The 19,194-nt window shown below is 36.3% G+C and overlaps 1 protein-coding gene across 1 annotated transcript in view; it reads right to left on the bottom strand.

Moving 5' to 3' along the window:
• Window positions 1–771: 771 nt before the first annotated feature.
• Window positions 772–19,194, bottom strand: part of LOC139471689 (putative molluscan insulin-related peptide(s) receptor) — a 42,300-nt gene continuing 23,877 nt past the window's right edge. Inside the window, exons 9-25 of the mRNA XM_071254148.1 lie at window positions 18,635–18,688; window positions 18,154–18,329; window positions 16,022–16,192; window positions 15,319–15,511; window positions 14,606–14,912; window positions 13,928–14,015; window positions 12,281–12,432; window positions 11,598–11,766; window positions 11,188–11,287; window positions 10,742–10,806; window positions 10,390–10,532; window positions 9,887–9,951; window positions 9,610–9,742; window positions 7,987–8,146; window positions 7,304–7,433; window positions 6,313–6,447; window positions 772–5,526 (exon numbers count right to left, since the gene is read on the bottom strand). Coding sequence (XP_071110249.1) covers window positions 4,980–5,526; window positions 6,313–6,447; window positions 7,304–7,433; window positions 7,987–8,146; window positions 9,610–9,742; window positions 9,887–9,951; window positions 10,390–10,532; window positions 10,742–10,806; window positions 11,188–11,287; window positions 11,598–11,766; window positions 12,281–12,432; window positions 13,928–14,015; window positions 14,606–14,912; window positions 15,319–15,511; window positions 16,022–16,192; window positions 18,154–18,329; window positions 18,635–18,688 — 2,788 coding nt within the window. The 3' untranslated portion in view covers window positions 772–4,979. The remainder of the gene's footprint in view (window positions 5,527–6,312; window positions 6,448–7,303; window positions 7,434–7,986; window positions 8,147–9,609; window positions 9,743–9,886; window positions 9,952–10,389; window positions 10,533–10,741; window positions 10,807–11,187; window positions 11,288–11,597; window positions 11,767–12,280; window positions 12,433–13,927; window positions 14,016–14,605; window positions 14,913–15,318; window positions 15,512–16,021; window positions 16,193–18,153; window positions 18,330–18,634; window positions 18,689–19,194) is intronic.

Below are 19,194 nucleotides of genomic sequence, written 5' to 3'. Positions count from 1 at the left end.
ATTGTGAGACGTCTCTTGTGACCTTGAAATTTGACTTCATGGCATGGTCCCATGACCATGTTGAATATGTTTTACAGGCTAAACTGTTTACAACCTTTGCATAATAAAAACAAAGGCAGTGATATCAATTTGAAACTGTTAATGAAATCAAAAGAAGAAAAGATCTTTGGGTATCTAAGTTCCATGACAAAGGTGCTTTCAAATTATACGCATGTCCTGTTGCAATTGTTGTACCTCTTTGAGACAATTTTGTAATATAAGCTGATCTCCTCTAGCATGATGTAAAGGTCTGACACATCCAACATTACCCATATGGTTGCTTGGATATGTGTGCCTTGATTAAGTAGGACAGTTTGAAATTGTGCTTGCTGATCAAGAGTTTACAGATGCATATGTTAGAAAGATTCCTGACCACTGGTGAAGAAGTTGGTCCGGCCAGCCATGGCAGTGTCATATGTTTACTGTAACCTGACCCCTGAAGAGAGTTTTCTTGCAGATAACAGACCCTGAACCTGAGGAAAATCTATACTTGCTTAATTTGGGGCATTTGCATTACAGAAAGAGCTGAACGAAAGGTAAAATAATGGTTCAGAGACTGTGAGGCAGACTACTCACCTGTATGTATTTGTGTTTTGTAAAAATTGGATGATTATCCTCATTTTCTGTTCTCTTTAAATACGGTAAGTGCAAAATGTGAATATTTCAGACATGGTAGCAACAGATCATTTCAGATGAAGCAATGACTGCTAAATAAACACACTGAGAAATGGCAAGTATTTCCAAGTTTATTTACATTTAATATGCACATAATTACATTGGTGTATGTACATAGGCAGACTACAAAATCTTTCTCATTTCGGCAACCTCCATTTGACATGAATTGGGAGCCATATTCAAGCAACAAGGCAGTATAAGAATTTACAGCATGTACAATAACATCACTATACAACACAACACTGGCATGGATGATGTAATAAAGCAAGCACCTACTTCAGCAATCGAGGTTAAGGGGCAAAGATCACAGTAAATGTCTTAAAGTATACCAGGTTATGTCATGAGAAAATAATCTGAAATAAAACAATATCTTTTATCATGTTTTTGTTTGCTTTATAAGTGAACAAACTCAAGAATTGTTTTGATGAAAAATTGATGAAGTTAATAATTTCTCTAGCATGAAATTATGAGAACACTCACTCGAGGTGTAGGCATTTCTGAACAGAAATATTTGTCTGTCAGCAATTTTGATTTGAGCAGATGACAAACACTATGAGATGAGATTTTCTATCCTTAATTTCCTTACATTAAGTCCATGATTAAGTCATGAAGGAATGACAGAAAATATATGAAATGGAAATAAAAACAAGATTCACGAATCACTATCTTGAAAATGAAAAGTGAATACTGTTCATTGCACTATGGAAGACTAAGCAGCTCATAAATTGGTTCAGATTATGTGACTGATATGTTTATTAATATTGCATTGATTTGAAGCACAAATTTTGGCTGGTTCTTGTATGTCTCTGGGGTGAATGAAATGATAACAAGACGTAATAATGATGATAATTATCACTAAAATGTAATCACAGAGTTGGAACTTGGATTGCCCCCTAGCCTGGTCTAACTGAAGCAGTGGACGAGGGAGTATCCAGTACTAGCATCAGTCTCTCATAAGTTAGCTGATAATTCCATGTCTATATGCAATTAGTTAAAACACTACAAACAGTTCCAGTATCTTCACTGAATTGTTCTAAACTGTCATACATGAGGTCATACAAAGTTCAAATTTGGAACAGATAGTTTGTTGCTTAAACATCAAAGCCAGCAATATTCAAAACAAGTTAAGGATCATCCAATTCCTTCATACTATTACAGTTTATCTGTCCTGAAATGATCAGGTGATCCTTAACTTGTTTTTAGTAGCATATATCATGGCAACCTGTAAATAATGTAGTCTGTCGAGGCCAAACAGTGGCTACTGGTATGATCACCATCCAACACTATTGGGATATGACCAATACACATCTGCCAACGCACAGCCAGACCACCCAATCCCTGTTTATTCTGGTATTACTACAACCATGCATTAAGACTCTTATCTCCTATGTTGGTCATGATCAAAACGGGTAACAAATGTATTTTCAAGTAAGAATATCTAGGGATGATGTCCTACATGATCAAACAACATACTCTGGAAGAACATCTATATATGAAATACATCCTTCACAAGATAATGATATCGAACAGTCACAATTGATCTAATTCAATATCTTGGCTTGGATTGACATATATAACTTATGATTTATACTTATGATTCCAATGAGAGACTGAAACTGGAGGTCTATCAGGCCTGGATGAAACATCACGCACAATAAAGCCGATATTGAATAGAAATACCTGTATATACTTATGTACATATGACTTAGTCTCAATGTGTGATTTTGCATTGTTAACTTGGTGAATATGATCACTCACAATTCAGTAGCATCTTGTTGAATGGGCACAATAGCATATAAACTTGAAGGCAGAATGAAAGAGAAAACTTCTTACACTTCGGATAACTCACAAAAAACTACTCCTTTGAAATAGTCAGTGAGGATGTTTATTGAATGCATCGGAGGCAATGTCACATAAAACATGGCACCTCTTTCTATCACAGAATCCGTTATACAGGCCAAAAAAAGTTCACTTATGGCATCTCAAGCAATGAATTTTTAACTTGGTAGGAGCAGCCCTTTTTTGTATTCTGTTTGAAAAGTGTGCTACCTTGGGTCAATTCATTTTTAATAATAATATTCATTTACTCATATGAGAAGGCTTTTGAAACATGATTCTTTAAACCATAGCAGTCATATAAAAAATATCACCCTCCTTAATTTCTAACAAATGTTACAAATGATATAACTGTGTTCTGATTACTTGATTGTATCATCTTCCCAACATATTTTTCTGAATATTGAACAATAATGTTATACTTTATTATCATGATTATACTGTGTTAAATATTTTGGACATGATACTGTTAATCCCCAACTCAAGACATGTCAACAAGTTATGAAATCTGAGAAAAAAATAAAAGGGAAATAAATTTGAGAAAACCTTTGCAAAGAAAGTGACATACATACTTAAAGTGTGGGAACTAAAATCGATGACATATATATAGAAACAATGTACTTAAAAACTCATGATATGTTAAGAGAACACAATGTGTCACATATATACAGCAAAATCGTTAAGAAGATAGAACAGTAATAGAACAGAAATGAATAAAATGATCTAAAAGGACTTCATTTGTGTCTTGTTAAGAAGTTACATAAAAGCAGGTAAAAAAGAGTCAAAAGTGCTCGACAATATAGTCAGGCTTGGGCAGCAAGCACTTTTACTTAGTAAAGATACTACCTTTGAAAGCTCAACTTTTTAACATCAATCGAAAATATTCATATTCAATAAGAATGTATTCAAGCAATATCTTTAAAATTCTTCATAAATGCAAACAAGAACAAGAAAAAAGAGTAATGGCAAATGTGTGGTATATGTACACAATGCTCTGGCTACAGCTCCTTGCCGGCCCCTGTGAAATGGTCTGTGTTCAATAAATTAACTCATAATGCACATAAATAACAAATACAAAAAAAAAACACATACAAAAGCTAATCAGTTTCAATTCATACCATTATCACAAATGTTCATTCATGCTATCATCATGTCTGCACAGTTTATATCAAGTCAGTTAAAATAGAGCCTCTTGGCCCTGCAGCTCACATGCATATTGTATGTATACTTTCAGAACCACTTAAAGTACTTGTATGAGAGATGAAATAACTTAAAATATACAAAAGGCAAAATGGCTAGTAAACAACACAATAACCAATGTTCAATACATCGAAATGGTATTTTCAATATAATTGCCATGACTAATGGAAATCTTCTGACTAATGAGCCAACATAATAGTTTTATATTGCTGCCATGTGAAATGTTGGCTTTCAAAACCTTGGTGAGCCTCTTTCATCAGCAATATTACTGGTATCATTCAATTTTCAGTTTCAGAAGCTCAGCGAAAGCAGACGTTACAATAGTTTGATGATGGACAGCACACTGTGATGCAATGTCACTTGGATCTTTGGTAGCTGTGTTTGCTTTACCACTGCATGCACGCTTTATTCATGATTCACACCACATATTCAGCTTTTAATACAAGTAACTTAGGCATGTGTTTTCTTGTAGCTGTGAACATCAACAGTTCAATAACAAAAAAAACTACAGAGGTAGACCCACTGGTTAGGTAATGCTATAACCAGGATAAAACAAAACAATTCGTCATTTTACCCGATCTTATGAAAATGACATGACCACACAGTCTGTAACTATACATTAACTAGATTATCCAATCCAATTAACATAATAAACATTTCAACAATTATCATTAATTAAACATTAATCAACTTAACATTTTTGACAGTTTCCAATGACAATTCAAGTAACTCAAGTGACATTCTCAGCTGTTAATTTTATAGTAATGGGTAACTCTTTGTGGCAAAATTCCCGAAGGGCATTATCTTACATTCTGCCGACAAGTCTAGAACTGAAAGCTTGACAGGGCAACTGTAGGTTGTCCAGAATCCTGACTTAACTACACGGGGTCTTCTGAATCCATTTCTCATCTCGCTTGAAACAATGGCGAGAGATTCTTTACTACTGTAGAAAGCTGCCTTGAACTTCACTCAATCATCCACACTGCCACACAATCTCATACAACTGTAAGTCGGCCCACAACTGAGACACAGGCTTGCAATTCAGCTTTCTTTGTAATCCCCTCCTGTAGAGTCAATGTTTCCAGGGGGACACACACCATCATCAGACTAGGGTGACTGGGTAAGATGACAATGATATGACTTCATGAGTAGGTCAAATACATTCTGTACAGCAAAATAAGTAATTTTTCCATGAAATGATATATTATTCAACAATACAACATTCAATGCTAGCATGGTGTCGTCCTTGGAAGTCTCATATGTATGTGTCCATTGGCAATTCCATTAAGTTGTGTGTAACTACTGTTACTACTTTTACTGCTTCCTTTGCTCCCATCACTATACCCTACCCCACTGTTGGGACTTGAGCACGTACTGTTTCGATGTCCATTTGGCATTTCCTCTAACACCACACATTCACATGGACTGGTATTGGAGGAGTCCCTATGATGGTGCCGTGAAGGCGACCTCTGCATCTCTACAGAATTTAGATTGGAGGGCTCAACAGCCGACATAAAAGGTACCCGAGACTCATCATTGATATCTAGTTCATCATCGGATTGTTCATTGAATTCTACATTTCCATAATCTTCTTGGTCCTCTGTCGCCTGTAAGTTTTTGTACTCAGTACCAGAGTCTACTTTATTTTCATCACTGAAGAAATATGACACATCCTTGAACTTTGGATCAAGATCAGGTACCAACATCTCAATAATTTCCTTGAATGTTGGGCGCTTTTTGTAACGGTATCTCCAACACTGGCACATCAGATCATAGCTGAAACAGACATCAGGATTTAGCATACAAATGATGTAATAAATGCACCACCAATACCCAGGATTAGTGCACCGACCCATTTCTTTACTAACTATAAATCATTAAATTGATCAGTTTATCATAAATGAAATACTATTTTCCCAACTACCTAAACATAATAGAATTTGCATATCATTTGCAGTGATACATCAGGCTAAAAGAAATAATAGTCTTGGTTCTCAGGCACTGCCCACATCATCATAAAGTTCATTGCATGTTTCGTTTTTTTGTTTCCATTTTCAATTCTTTTATGGGGCATTGTGTTAAAATATTAGGATTTTTATATTTTTTTGAGTGCCTGAGAACCAAGCCTCATGGGCAACTTATTTGATCATTTATGTTACTGGACATAAAATATGTTGCTATACTTTGCTTTTTGTTTCTTTTTAGACTAAAAAAACAGAGAATATGGTTAATTTTATTTATCCAAGTGCAAATATACATGAATACATTTTTATACTAGCATACATACACATTTCTCTAAAAAAAATGTCAAACAAGAGACATCACAAAATGACAAATCCCCCTGGCCCCACAAATTTGTAAGAACAAATCATCTGACTGTTACCTGAAGTCCAACTTGATGAGAGAATTTCTATCTAATCTGTCCATATACAAGAGTAGTTATTGAGATATCAAAACAATTCCAAGAAAGTGGAATTCGGAACTTTGTATTTCTATGTCAGGTACACACCCATATGAACGATGGTTATCGAAAGTTCTAGGGGAATAAAAGTATCTACTCACATCTTTTCAGGGCAGCCGTCAGGTTTCTCCATGAATCTACCGTCAGCTACATATTTTAAAACTTCCTCATTCGACAGTCCTTGATAGGGCTGAGCAGCCAGGGTAGCCATTTCCCACAACACAACGCCATAGGACCTGGAATGATTGAGCATGTATTGAGGTGAGGTAAGGTGAGGTAAGGCAAAATGGGGTTTAACGTCACGTTCAACACTATTACACTTACAAAGTGACGTACATACATACGTACGGGCTTCTGCTTAATTTTATAGTGCTAGACCACCGAGATACCATACTGCATTTTAACATGAATACCAAACTCAAGACAAAGTATACTGACTCTGAGCTGACCAGTCCTTGTTTTTGCCTGTTAATGCCGAGTGTTCTGGCAGGGCAACAACAAGTACCCTCTTTTAGCGTCTTTTTGTATGACGGGGACGGGGATCAAACCCACAACCTTCTACTTTCCCGGCAGCCCTATTTAATGAAGAATGCCTAAAGAGAAACCACAGCCACTGAGACACAGTTAAAGATTCATAAATCCACTGATTTCAGAGACAATGGCAGTCTCTCAAAGGTCTTTGGACTATAAATATCATTAGATCACTGATACATGACGACAAAAATGAACAGTGAACATATACTAATTGAAATAAATAACTCACCTTTTGATAGGGATATAATACATCATTTCTTGACCCCACTTACAAAGAAAGTCATTACTCATAACATGTAGATGTAATAGTATGAGTCATCCCTGTAATCGTATCAAAATTGAGTAGTATATTAACTGTGAAAAATCCAAGTAAGCCTTATGCAGCCCTTCTACAGCCAACACAACACCAGTTTTGTTAAAATTAGATAAGAAAACTAGCAGTTTTGAGTCATGTGTATATAATCAAGTGCACATCATGAATACATTTTCTATTTACACTTCTCAAGACAAAATCTATACTCACACATTCACATTGATTCACATGAATTTACAACTTACCATACATCTGACATGGTGGTAAAAATGCCATCTTTGAGTGACTCGGGGGCCATCCAGCGCACTGGAAGCAGGCCTTTCCCACCTTTCCGGTAGTAGTCAGTTTCATATATGTCTCTTGTCATTCCAAAATCTGTAAAATGTTTATGCCAAATATACATAACAATGTCAAGGGTTAATTTGGGGGAGAAATCTTCACTGGTAACCAACCCCAAATTTTGTAACATATGAATCAGATACACTATGGAGCTAAACCAACAACATTATGGTGTTGCTAGGATCATCAATATTAACCTCAGCTTCATACATCCAGTTCAGGTAGATGCAACTTGACCAGCAACTGATATTCCATTCTCATACTCAAAATACCAGTGTTGAATGGCAGCATGGACAATTTTAGTATGTAGATTCCAGGTATTTTAGTATGTAGATTCCAGGTATTTTAATAACATAACAAAGTATCTTATCCAAAATCGTAATCAATTCTATCCCACCTTCAATTCACAACATGGCCATATACAAATCATCATATGGGGTCTGGTCATATATTACAGCAGGGCAGAGGGATTGGTCTTAGGATTGTTTTACACTTTGCCGACCCCCTCATTTTATGTAACATTTTTTCATGAGCACACCAACCCACCCCACATGACCAGTCTCTATGTCAACTATCATTTGATTCTTACCTCCAATTTTCACAGTCCTATCATCAGCAACCATACAGTTCCTAGCTGCAAGATCACGATGTACAAATTTCTTGTCGGCCAAATAAGCCATCCCATCAGCAATCTCCCCAGCCATTTGCAAAATCTGTTTTAGAGTTGGTGGTAATCTGCCCACGTTTTCCTAAAAATAGAAATTGTGATCTTTGCATTTAAACTAAAATATGCTCGTAAACTAAACAGTATGTGACAGTTGTTGTACAGCTTCCTCCATGCCATCTCTATGAGGTCACCAAGCCTTTCCAGGCTGATTCAGCTACCTTCAGGTTGCTGAAATGCATGCCTACTACGTAACAGATTAAAAGTCCCATGCTTGAAGTTCCATTGATAAGGGTGTTCCAGGCACTTTCAGCTTAATGACTTTACTTGTGGCTTTGGAAATCTCATGTCCAAAACAAGACAACCAAAAAACAGAAGGTGCCATGCTGATAGCTTCTTGAAGAGAAAAACAAATGACCTTGACCCTCAATTTCAGCCAACCAAATGCTTATTTATTTCTTATTGAAAACATAAGTTCTAACAAAAATGAAATACAAATGGTCTGGTTCAATACACAAAGAACACAACCAAGAATGAATATGTGATTGCCTTAAATGATTTGCCAGAATGCGACTGTCACCCCCACCAAACTTTGTTTTTTAAACCATGTGGTGCTTGGACTTTACAGGGATACCATATCATGTATACTTCCCTTATTTCAAAGTCATAGTGTAAAAAAGACTTGAAATGAATTACAGTAGGTCAAGAAACTTAGTACATGGCTTCCTGAAGGGTTGAGTGAGATCAGAAAAGGTCAAAAGTGACCTTCGTAGAAGGCCATGGTGAAAATCATTCATAAAATATGTTTGCCATTTTCAACTGATATGCTTTAAGTTTTGTGCATGTAGTTAGTCACAGTAACCTCCTTTCAGTGAGTATCATATGCTATGTTTTTGTTTAATTTAATTCTACCTAGGGACATAGTATTTGGTTGATAACCTTTGGTATGTTCTTGAAAAACTTTTTTTTAACTTTAAGGTCAAATTCACTCTCAAGGTCATACACTAAAAAATGTGTGTTCAAAAATGTTTTTTTCAGATTAAAAACGATGTTTTATTGGTTTGTTTTCAGTCGTAAAAATGGGTATCTCTCATACCCTCATGTCTAGTCGCACATTTAAAAGGAAGCCAGAAGCTGGAATGTAAACATTAAACTTGTTTCCGTCGCACGCACCTCCCTAAGACATGTTACAAATCTCTCAGCGCGCCTCTGAGCTGGTCGCTCGAGAAAGTCTTTCGGGGTAGACTGCTAGTTTGTATTCTACTAGTACTTATCGCTTGTCTACAGTTGTTGTTCTAATAAATTAATAATAATAATATATCTTACCTGTAGACTCCTGGAATGTAATCCTTGGTAATCCATTGTACTGTATTAGGATGGAATTTGGTACATTTAAACCTTAGGGTGGGGCAAAGGGACTTTCACTGAAGGTCAAGGTCACTAGAATGATGGGTACGCTTTAATAAAAAAAATGACAACATAGGCCACATGATTTAAATCAGCTGTAAAGTGCCAGTAAGAGCTGTTACGTATTGCTACTTGTATTACCTCATCATCAGGTCGATGTAACCGAAGAAAATTCTTGAGGTCACCTTGACCCATCAATTCCATAATGACAAGGGCAGGTTGACCTTTGGACACAACGCCAAGTAACTTCACTACATGATGGCATGAAAAGGATCTGAAAAAGATTGTGTTTATTACATAAATGTAACAAGTCAAATATTTTATGCAAATATATTTCACATTCAACAACCTTGAATATTTGTTTGTAAATAAGTAATTTTCTATGATGTTTGCTGTTGCTGACACTGGTGTTACTTACTTCATAGTAGATGCTTCTTTGAGAAACATCATCCTCTCATGCCACCCAGCACTATCATTTACAGTCTGAAACAAAGTCACAGAAGCCATTACATTTTAGCAGAAAATAAATTGAATCATGATATTCAGTATTTAGAACCTGGGCTGAATGTGTCCAGGTTCCAAAGACATATGTGTAACATCTGGCCAGATAAGGTCATGTGTGCATCGAAACATACATAGGTCTGTGTTAAACAAGGAAACTACTACATTCTGGGGGAATGACTTTGGCTATACGTATCAGTGAAATAAAAGTGAGATATTGAAAGACAAGATCTGTTATCTGTTAAGTTCAAGCTTGAAATGAACTTGCCCTTTTCATCATGTAGCCCCAAAGATAAAGTCCACTCCTACTGACTTTTGGTGCAGATGGTCAGTGAATCAAGTTTGGTAGAATGTCACAAATTATATGCACCATTATATATTGTAAAATGAAAGGCAACATATTGAATGTACATGAATTACCTTCACAGCAACCTTGACTTCAGCATTGCAACCACCAATGTCTTTGGCTACACCCTCATACACCATGCCAAAAGATCCCTGGCCCAGTTCTCGAATAAGCTTGATTTTGTCCCGACTCACTTCCCAATCATCTGCTATGTAAACTGTAAAAACACAAAAATACTGTTGTATATATTTGTTGACATCAGTATTACATGACCCATATGGTCTTGCATCTACCTATAGTTCGCAATGTATTGAAATGTCCTTGCAAACCCACACTGTTGAAACTTAACTTCCAGCAAGCAACAAATGTACACAAAATTGTATGCACAAATCTGAATGTTATCCAATATTTCCAAATAATTCTTACCATCTGCTGAAGGAACATATCCTGGATTCATAGAGATTGTGGTCACATCAGGATCCTTTGCAAACCTAGGATAATGAATGGAAAACATGTTTGATTTTCTTTTACATTACAAAAGTACACAAATTATGCATGCATCACTGCTTCAATGTACTTCATCAAATCTGCATTTCATAACATGTGACTATGATCTACAATCTCAGCAAATCAATGCTAGAGAAGTTGAGCTGTAGGTAGTGCTACATATATGAGTGAGGAAGTGAAAAAGTGAATATGTTGTACGCCTCATATATCACTGAAACCTGTATATAATCAAACTTGGTAAACCTGTGACTAAAAGCATGAGCAACAATGCTTCCCTGTTTTGATAGTGAGAATTTAGGATTTTATTCCTGTTCAGATATTGGTATATGATCTTACAGTCGAATGACAGATAAAATACCACTTACTTGCTCTTGGCCACAAACCATACAATAATGATTGTGATAATGATGACAAGCAAAACACCAATCACTGCTGCAGCTATTACAGCTTCGTTTGTTGTCCGCACTGTCAAAAGAACCAGAGACAATTGAAACTAACAATCATCCATTTGCCATTTTCCCAAATTAGAAGAAAGTTGATGAAATCATTGCCACTTGACAGGGAATTTAAAGGTAAAATTTGGTTACTGTTTCAAATGTAAACTTCATAAGTCTTATATGTATCAATAGTATCTACAACAAATAAAACATCCACTTATTTTACTTGATAAAGCAATTATAAAACCATTGCAAGTATATTAAACCATGTGAACATTTTGATAACCTTAACACATCCATAAATCCAAGAAATGTCATCAAATAAATGTTTTGCTCACCATCAATTTCAGGCACCACAAAGAAGAAGGGTTGTGTGAATGACCCATTCCCAGCCAGAGATGTGGCTTTGATGCGAAATGAATAATTCCCCGGGTTAAGTCGCTGAAACTTATATCCCCCTAATTTTCTATATTCCTTATGAGTGAAACAGATGCGGGTTGGCTCAACCTGAAATTTGCAACAAATAAAAGACATTAAAATAAAAACAAATTCAAAATCTGTTAAATATCGTTCACTGAGTGTTAAGTTATTATTTCTAACTGATACTTGGGCTCTTTCAGTGCTTCAAGGAACTTGATTGCATTTATACTTTGTTATCAGCGTTACATCATAATACTTTTATAAGAGGATATTAATGCAAGCATATTACAATGGGTAGAGATATCATTGATAAAAAAGACATGGCTACCATGTCACAAATCTGAGGAGGCACAGCTGAATTATCCCAACAGCTTAATCCCCTCAGCAGAAAATCACAGGAAACAGTAAAAATGCCAATCAGTAAAACTGTTTCAAACAGTAAAAATGCCTGCAGACATCACTGGCAACTTTCACAATTTCCATAACTTAGCTTCAAAGGAACAAACATGCTTTTGACAACAATAATATGTGATGAACTAGGCATGAGCATAATATATCTTGCTTTCATTGACATGATGCAAATGCTATGAGTCAGGCTTACATCAGCAGTAGAAATCTTCTTGTATTCTATCTGGAATGTGATGATAACGCCATTTGGGTTCTCTGGAGATTTCCATGTAACCAGAATATCTTGTGTTTTGTTTGTTGATTTGATTATCTTGACAGTTGAAGCATTCACATTATCAGATGTAGCTGTAAAATAAACATATTATGTACACTATTGCCTGGATCATAAAAGGAGAAGATTAGGCTAAAAATAAATGATAGTCTTGGTTCTCAGGCACCGCCCGCATCATCATAAAGTCCGCTGCACGTTTCGTTTTTATTTCCATTTTACAAAAATTCCTGCACTATATTTTCAAAAACCATTGCCTGAGAACAAATTCTTTTATTTGATTGAGCCTTACCGTATTCAACGTAATAATTGCCCCTCTCTAATAAGCGCCCACAGCGATATTTGCAAATATATTGGCTAGTGAACAATCCCAATTAGCACCCATTCTGATTGATCAATGTACATAAGACTTATTTATTCTTGTATAATGTGCACTCATGTGTTATATGAACCCTTAATCATGGGAAAATAAATTCTGGAAAAATATATCTGTCGTATATAAACATTTCAGGCTGTCAGCATAAACCACGAAATTTACGATCTTTCAACTTTTCTTTCCACCAAAATAATATTCTAATAAGAGCCCCCCTATTTCTAATTTTGAGAGCGCCCTGGGCACTTATTACGTTTAATACGGGTATTACTTTTATTTGGCCGGATTATTCATAGTGTTGACATTAAGACACTTGTACACATTACTGTCCTACTGGATACTTTCACATTCCATATTATAGTCTGGAAGGTAATTTAAGGTACCGACGTTTACTACAATATCTGAAAAACTATTGGACCTACTCCAGTCAAAGTTGGTATGAGATTATTAAACCAGACCTGTTCATCACGGGTGGAACGAGCATTCATTGTAACAGCCATCTGCATAATGCAACCCCTGCGTCACAGGGCTATATGACATAGTTGAACCAATCAACTCTACTCGAAAGGTTGCACAGGAATAACGCACGTCGAGACGCTCAACGCTCACACCGTATTCGTGCGTGCATGATTCCTGGTTGTTAATGAAATATAGTGATAGCTAAATAGACAGATTTTTTATCCATGCACCGATTGTCTTAAAATGTAATATCCAGTTATGTATGACTGTTTAATAATCTCATACCAACTTTGACTGGAGTAGGTCCGATAGTTTTTCAGATATTGTAGTAAACGTTGTTACCTTAAATTACCTTCCAGACTACAACTGAAAAATGAAGTTGATCATGAATATTTCAGTGATATTGTTTTGGTAGCAAAAATGCACAATATCATAAAAATATCCCAAAATATTCATGATCCCAAACTTTCTAGTTCAGTATATTAAATGACAAAGTGTATTTCACCAAGTCAAGGAATCAATACAATTTGATTCATAAATATTTTCTTTTTTGACTTTTTAACTGCAAAAAATACAGCATGGACTGACAAACCAGTATTTGATAAAATGAAAAACAGTCCACAGCACCACGGTATGATGACATCCAATTGCCAATATGGTCAGGTCTTGCAACAAGAATGAGGTACTAGGGATATAGTCTGAACTGGAATCCTTACAGGTGCATTTGTACCAAGACTTACTTGATGGCAGTGTTCTGGCTGTGGCTATAGCCCGGCTGCTGCAGTACTTCATCCCTGTGGCTGGGTCTGATTCTTGGCATGCTAATACCTACGTAACAAAACACATAACTCTGTACTCTAAGTTTTCCTTCATAAGGTCATCATAAAAAACAATAATGAACAAATTCTTACATGGACGACATACTTCACAATGGTAAGTAAATACCACACAACAAATTTGCAGATTTTAGGTCATACTTAATTACAAATTATTGCAGCAGGGAGCTTATGGTAACCAAACATGATGTCAGTCATAAAAAGCTAGTTACAGATTGCTAATGGTTATTTTAATTATTCACAATGTCATGATATAAGGTGATGTTTTACATATTTAACAATGTATGCTATGTTATTATTTTCGTGGGATTAATCGAAATAGCAGAAACAGTATATGTATAGTGGCTAAGAATCACAAGGTAGATAAACACAACAAACAAGTCTACATATTAGCCAATGACAACAGTTGTCACACACTGCTGTGGCTGTAGCTTTAGGCCAAGCCCCAAAATAAGTTTGTTTAGGAAGCTGATTACAGAAAATGTGATTTCACCACTATCACTTTGAAATTTAAATAGTTTCTATGAATATTATGAATTTTTCTCTTTTGAAAATTGACTAAATGTATCAAACATAACAAACCTGAATATTGTACTCTTGAAAATGTCCCAAATTGGGGATCGCAATTTCAGTTCCATAAACAATGATCTGATTGAAGACAGGTCTTGTACTATTATCAGAGTTGCTATCAACCGTGGCGTTTCTTTCATCGGGTGATAGACTGTTATCAGTACCAGTCACATTTTTGTTATCACGAGCCACCTTCTTCTTATCCATTGTCACTTTCTTAGCTTCTTTATTATTAGACACATTGTAGGTTATTGGATCCTTTTCCAGTGGTTCATCATCTTGGGTGTTATCTCTCTTTTTACGGTTTGACAACTCAGGCCTGAAAAATAACCAAGTTCATTAATGAAAGATATTTTATCAATATCATTTATACATGTTTGTTTAATATGGAGACTGACACACTCACCCAAATTCCTTGGGACTTGTGCTCAATCAACTGTATTGTCACCTCTCCAATATCCAACAGTCCATATTCCATTCCCAAGATGTAACGCGATTCTAACTGTTGCTAATCACCAGACACAGGACATACCATCCTTTCTAAATGGCCTCCATTCTGTAGCCCATGCGGGAATCATTGGACCGCTGTAGATGAAGTACTAGAAACTGCCACTTGTTTGAACCAAGCAGAAATCACGAAACTATTGAAGGCATACTCACCTAGCATTGACCGATTTGTCCTAAGTTTACAAATGGCCCCATTTTACATTGCTTCACTGACTTACCTTTTAGTATATATCCTATCATGTAAGTCATTCTCAAATTCTATCTGCTGCTGACGCTGTCTCTGCTGTTCCTCAAGAGTTCTTTTGGACTTAGGGCACTGACAACACTGGCCATCCTTTGTCAATGTCTGGTTGATGTACTTAGTCTTCTCATCGTGGGTCTTCACCTTCCGCTTCTTTGGCATCAGGATGGCTGGAAATTGGAAGAAGAAAATATCTCGTATAGATATCAACTGCTTGCTTTACATCATTCAGTGAATGAATGTAGCTCAACAATAGTTGACTCAACATAACATACAATCTTACCAGGCTAAGCTTGTGAACCAAAACAAATATCCACAAGACTGCCCCTCGATACCTTTCTCGTTACACATGCAGTACTTTCTCCCTTGAGTGAGTGAGTGAATGAGTGAGTATGGTTTTACGCCGCTTTTAGCAATATTCCAGCAATATCACGGCGGGGGACACCAGAAATGGGCTTCACACATTGTACCCATGTCGGGAATCAAACTCGGGTCTTCGGCGTGACAAGCGAACGCTTTAACCACTATTCTACCCGACCGCCCCCTTTCTCCCTTGAACTAAAATATTCTGATCTAATGGATTCCCTAGGAATTCTCATTACGGGTGGATGCAAATAATACTTGTAGTAACTACGTACAAACCATGACCTTGACCTTGCATTGTACCACAGTCTACTTACGGTTATCACAGTAATCTCTCTTGTCAAAGGCTTCTGTTTCCAGTTCCTGAAGTTGCCAGTAGACAAAGTAATGGGTAACATTGCCATTGGGATGCTTTGGTGGGTTCCAACGCACCCGTAGTTCACCCTGTTCTTCAGAGTATACCTCCAAATCAGTGGGAGTACTGGGCCCTGGAATTGAATGAATAACATGTCCAGAAACACTGAACAAATGGAGCGAGAGCATGGATGTTTCCTCTACATGCTCCACTGTTACATAACCTATACTTCAGCAGGTCAACCAGGGCCTGACAACAAACCAACACCCTTGATGACACAATTAACAGCGTCAGAAATTGGCTCTAGTCCTATAGGTATCATAAGGACTAGTAGACATTTGCTCGCATGAATGGTTTTGTTATGTTATCATTATAAGGACTAGTGGAATAAAACTGATAGTTTCTATCACTGATCAATTTAGGTAATAGCAATGATTCATCTTACTAATGTTACACACCAGAAATGTGATAACCCGCATTGTGACCCCAGTGATAAAGAATAATTGACACTGTCTACATTTTTTAAGGGACAATGGGCTTGCCATATCACAACAGGTAAATGTCTTTAATTGCCTGCAATCAATGACTTAGTTTCATGTGCTGAACAAAGATATATATTCATAACCCTGTCAATATCTTTAGAGATAACTGAATTAAACCGACCAGTGATTATGCTGATGCTAGTAGACAGAAACAATATACACAGTAGTCATCCTTGCATATCACCTGTAACTGTCTATGTATAATGCACATGGGTTCTGCATGCAAAGGTAAACTCCCCCAAATATTGGAATCATCCCAAGCAAGCATGAAACCCACTTTTTAAAAGTCTGAATGCATCTCAAACAATCTAGATTTGTTAATTTTCTAGGATATTGACAGACTATCATCCTAAATATCTAAAAGTGTTATTAAAATTTTGGAATGTTATAGAAGTGTGTCTTCTTAAAAGTTAAAAAATCTTGAAAATTACCTAATGTCATTTGTCTTGAGCAAAACCACTACTGCTCACTCAATCTCATTAAAATCAGATATTAAAGTACTCACGGAAATGAAAAAAAACCCTGTTTTTTCGACCTCAGATCTTAAATAAATGCAGTTTATATACAAAATATGTAAATATTCAAACAACTAAATTAGTACTAATTGGGCCGTGGCACAAATACAGCGTATCAAATGTTTTTATGCCTTTTTACACGTAAAAGTGTGTAAAAATGTGAATAAAACAGACTATTGTGAAACAGGGCATAACCAGGTGTAAGTAGATCAAGGTGACCTATGACACCTTGACGACAGGTGAGAACAGGTGCATAATGCCTATAGTCTGTTTCTGATATGAATGTTGAAAGTGCCGACAAATTACCTCCTGTAAAGTACATTTTGTATTGTTCACTGAGATCAAACTAGCAAATCCAGACTTGTACTTTTCGAGTTGTTTTGTTATTTCGTATTTACAGCTACGTAACACTTTGTGTCGATTTTTAAATTGAGAAAAACAGGTTTTTTTATTTCCGTGAGTACTTTAGTTCTTGCTACCGCTAAACAAAGATCTGAGGACATCCCAATACAGGTCACGTCTGACTGACCTTTCATGAACTTTGACCAACCAACGGAATAGCTATCAAGAAGCCGACAACAGCCAATCAGAAGGCAGTTTAATCGAGCTTTACAAACTGGCGACTACGCTTCAAAACATATTTGGACATGTACCTCATTTAAAACTTAAAAACTGAACAAAAGAACATTCTGGAATGGCTAATAGATGGTCTAGATTTGATGAATATCGACATAAAGCCCATTCCTGTCATTCGGAATACCCTGTGTGTGTTTTTTCGAGGTTGCACCATCAAACATCACATTTCAACTGTCACTTTCATGATCTGATAAGCGATGCTCTGATTGGTCAGATGAAAGGTTGACATAACCCGCAATGGGATGTCCTCAGGTCTTTGTTTAGCAGTAGCAAGAACAAAGATATAATTCTAATGAGACTAACTACAGCACCAGTTACTGCCCTCAATCTCAACAAGGGAAATGCAGGAATTGCATGTTGTGAAACATAATTGATGACTGTAACACAGTAAAAGCACTTACTATACGGGTGGGTTGTGAAGAACATGAGTTCACTGTTAGCAGCTTCATTGGCTGTAGCAAGTGAGTAGGTTTGGATATAGGCAGCATACTGAGTCCATGGTTTCAGGCCAAACACCAACTCCACTATGTTATCTGGATCTTTGTAGTCATCAGGGTTGGCATCATACGTCTTCCAGCTGTAGATGCAATCATAAGTTCTGTGAAAATTCTTGGATTGCATGGTGGCCTTTTCATTAATACACAGGTTTGGGTGAATTGTGTACCATTAAATACCATCTCTATCATCGTCTACGGTATGATTTACTTATGTTTACACATATTGATATATCCAGATATTCTTATAAACAGTACTTGGTTATAAAATGTTTAATTAGTGACAGCAATAATTTCCTAACGGGGTAATAATATTATCAAATAAGCGGTCTTTCCATGAAATCTTCGAAGGACCAAACAGTTTTGTCAATTCCCCCCAGACACTTACGTTGTATCCATGCAAGCATCTCGACCTTGGTAAATGTTCACATCCTTGGATTTTCTGTGGATAAAACAAACCTCATCATATCATAAATACAACTCTAGAATGTCACACACAAATCTCTCAGACACAGCTTCAAGGACTTATCAAATGCAAACCTACCCGTGTCAGGCTATTTAACAGTCATTAGTTTCATCTTCAACTGGCATTTAGAAGGCTAGAGTTTAATAGTGTTGTGTTGCATTCCTATTAAGTGAATAGGTTGTCAACCTATGTCCAGCATTACATCATATAGTAACAGTCAAGTCAAGAATCACAGCATTAAGAATTGTTTCCCCCCAAAAGACATATTTAAAATCCCCCCAAACATCATGTAACAATGACTGCAGCGACTGGTGCATAAAAGTAGCTTCTAGTCATTATCCTCACAAAGTTTCAGATTGATTAATGTAATCTTCTGGAGTGCTATTTTTCATTGTTGTTCTCTTAATTTTAACATTCTAAACTTAATCATAATCTAAATGCCAAAATTAAATTTGAATCCCATTGTAGAGCTTCTCATATAA

The sequence above is a fragment of the Haliotis cracherodii genome, unplaced genomic scaffold, assembly GCF_022045235.1.
Source record: "Haliotis cracherodii isolate W230 unplaced genomic scaffold, xgHalCrac1.p SCAF_1, whole genome shotgun sequence".
Classification (NCBI taxonomy): Eukaryota; Metazoa; Mollusca; class Gastropoda; order Lepetellida; family Haliotidae; genus Haliotis; species Haliotis cracherodii.
Note: the sequence above shows the minus strand (reverse complement) of the source record. Positions and strands in the feature narration are given on the sequence as shown.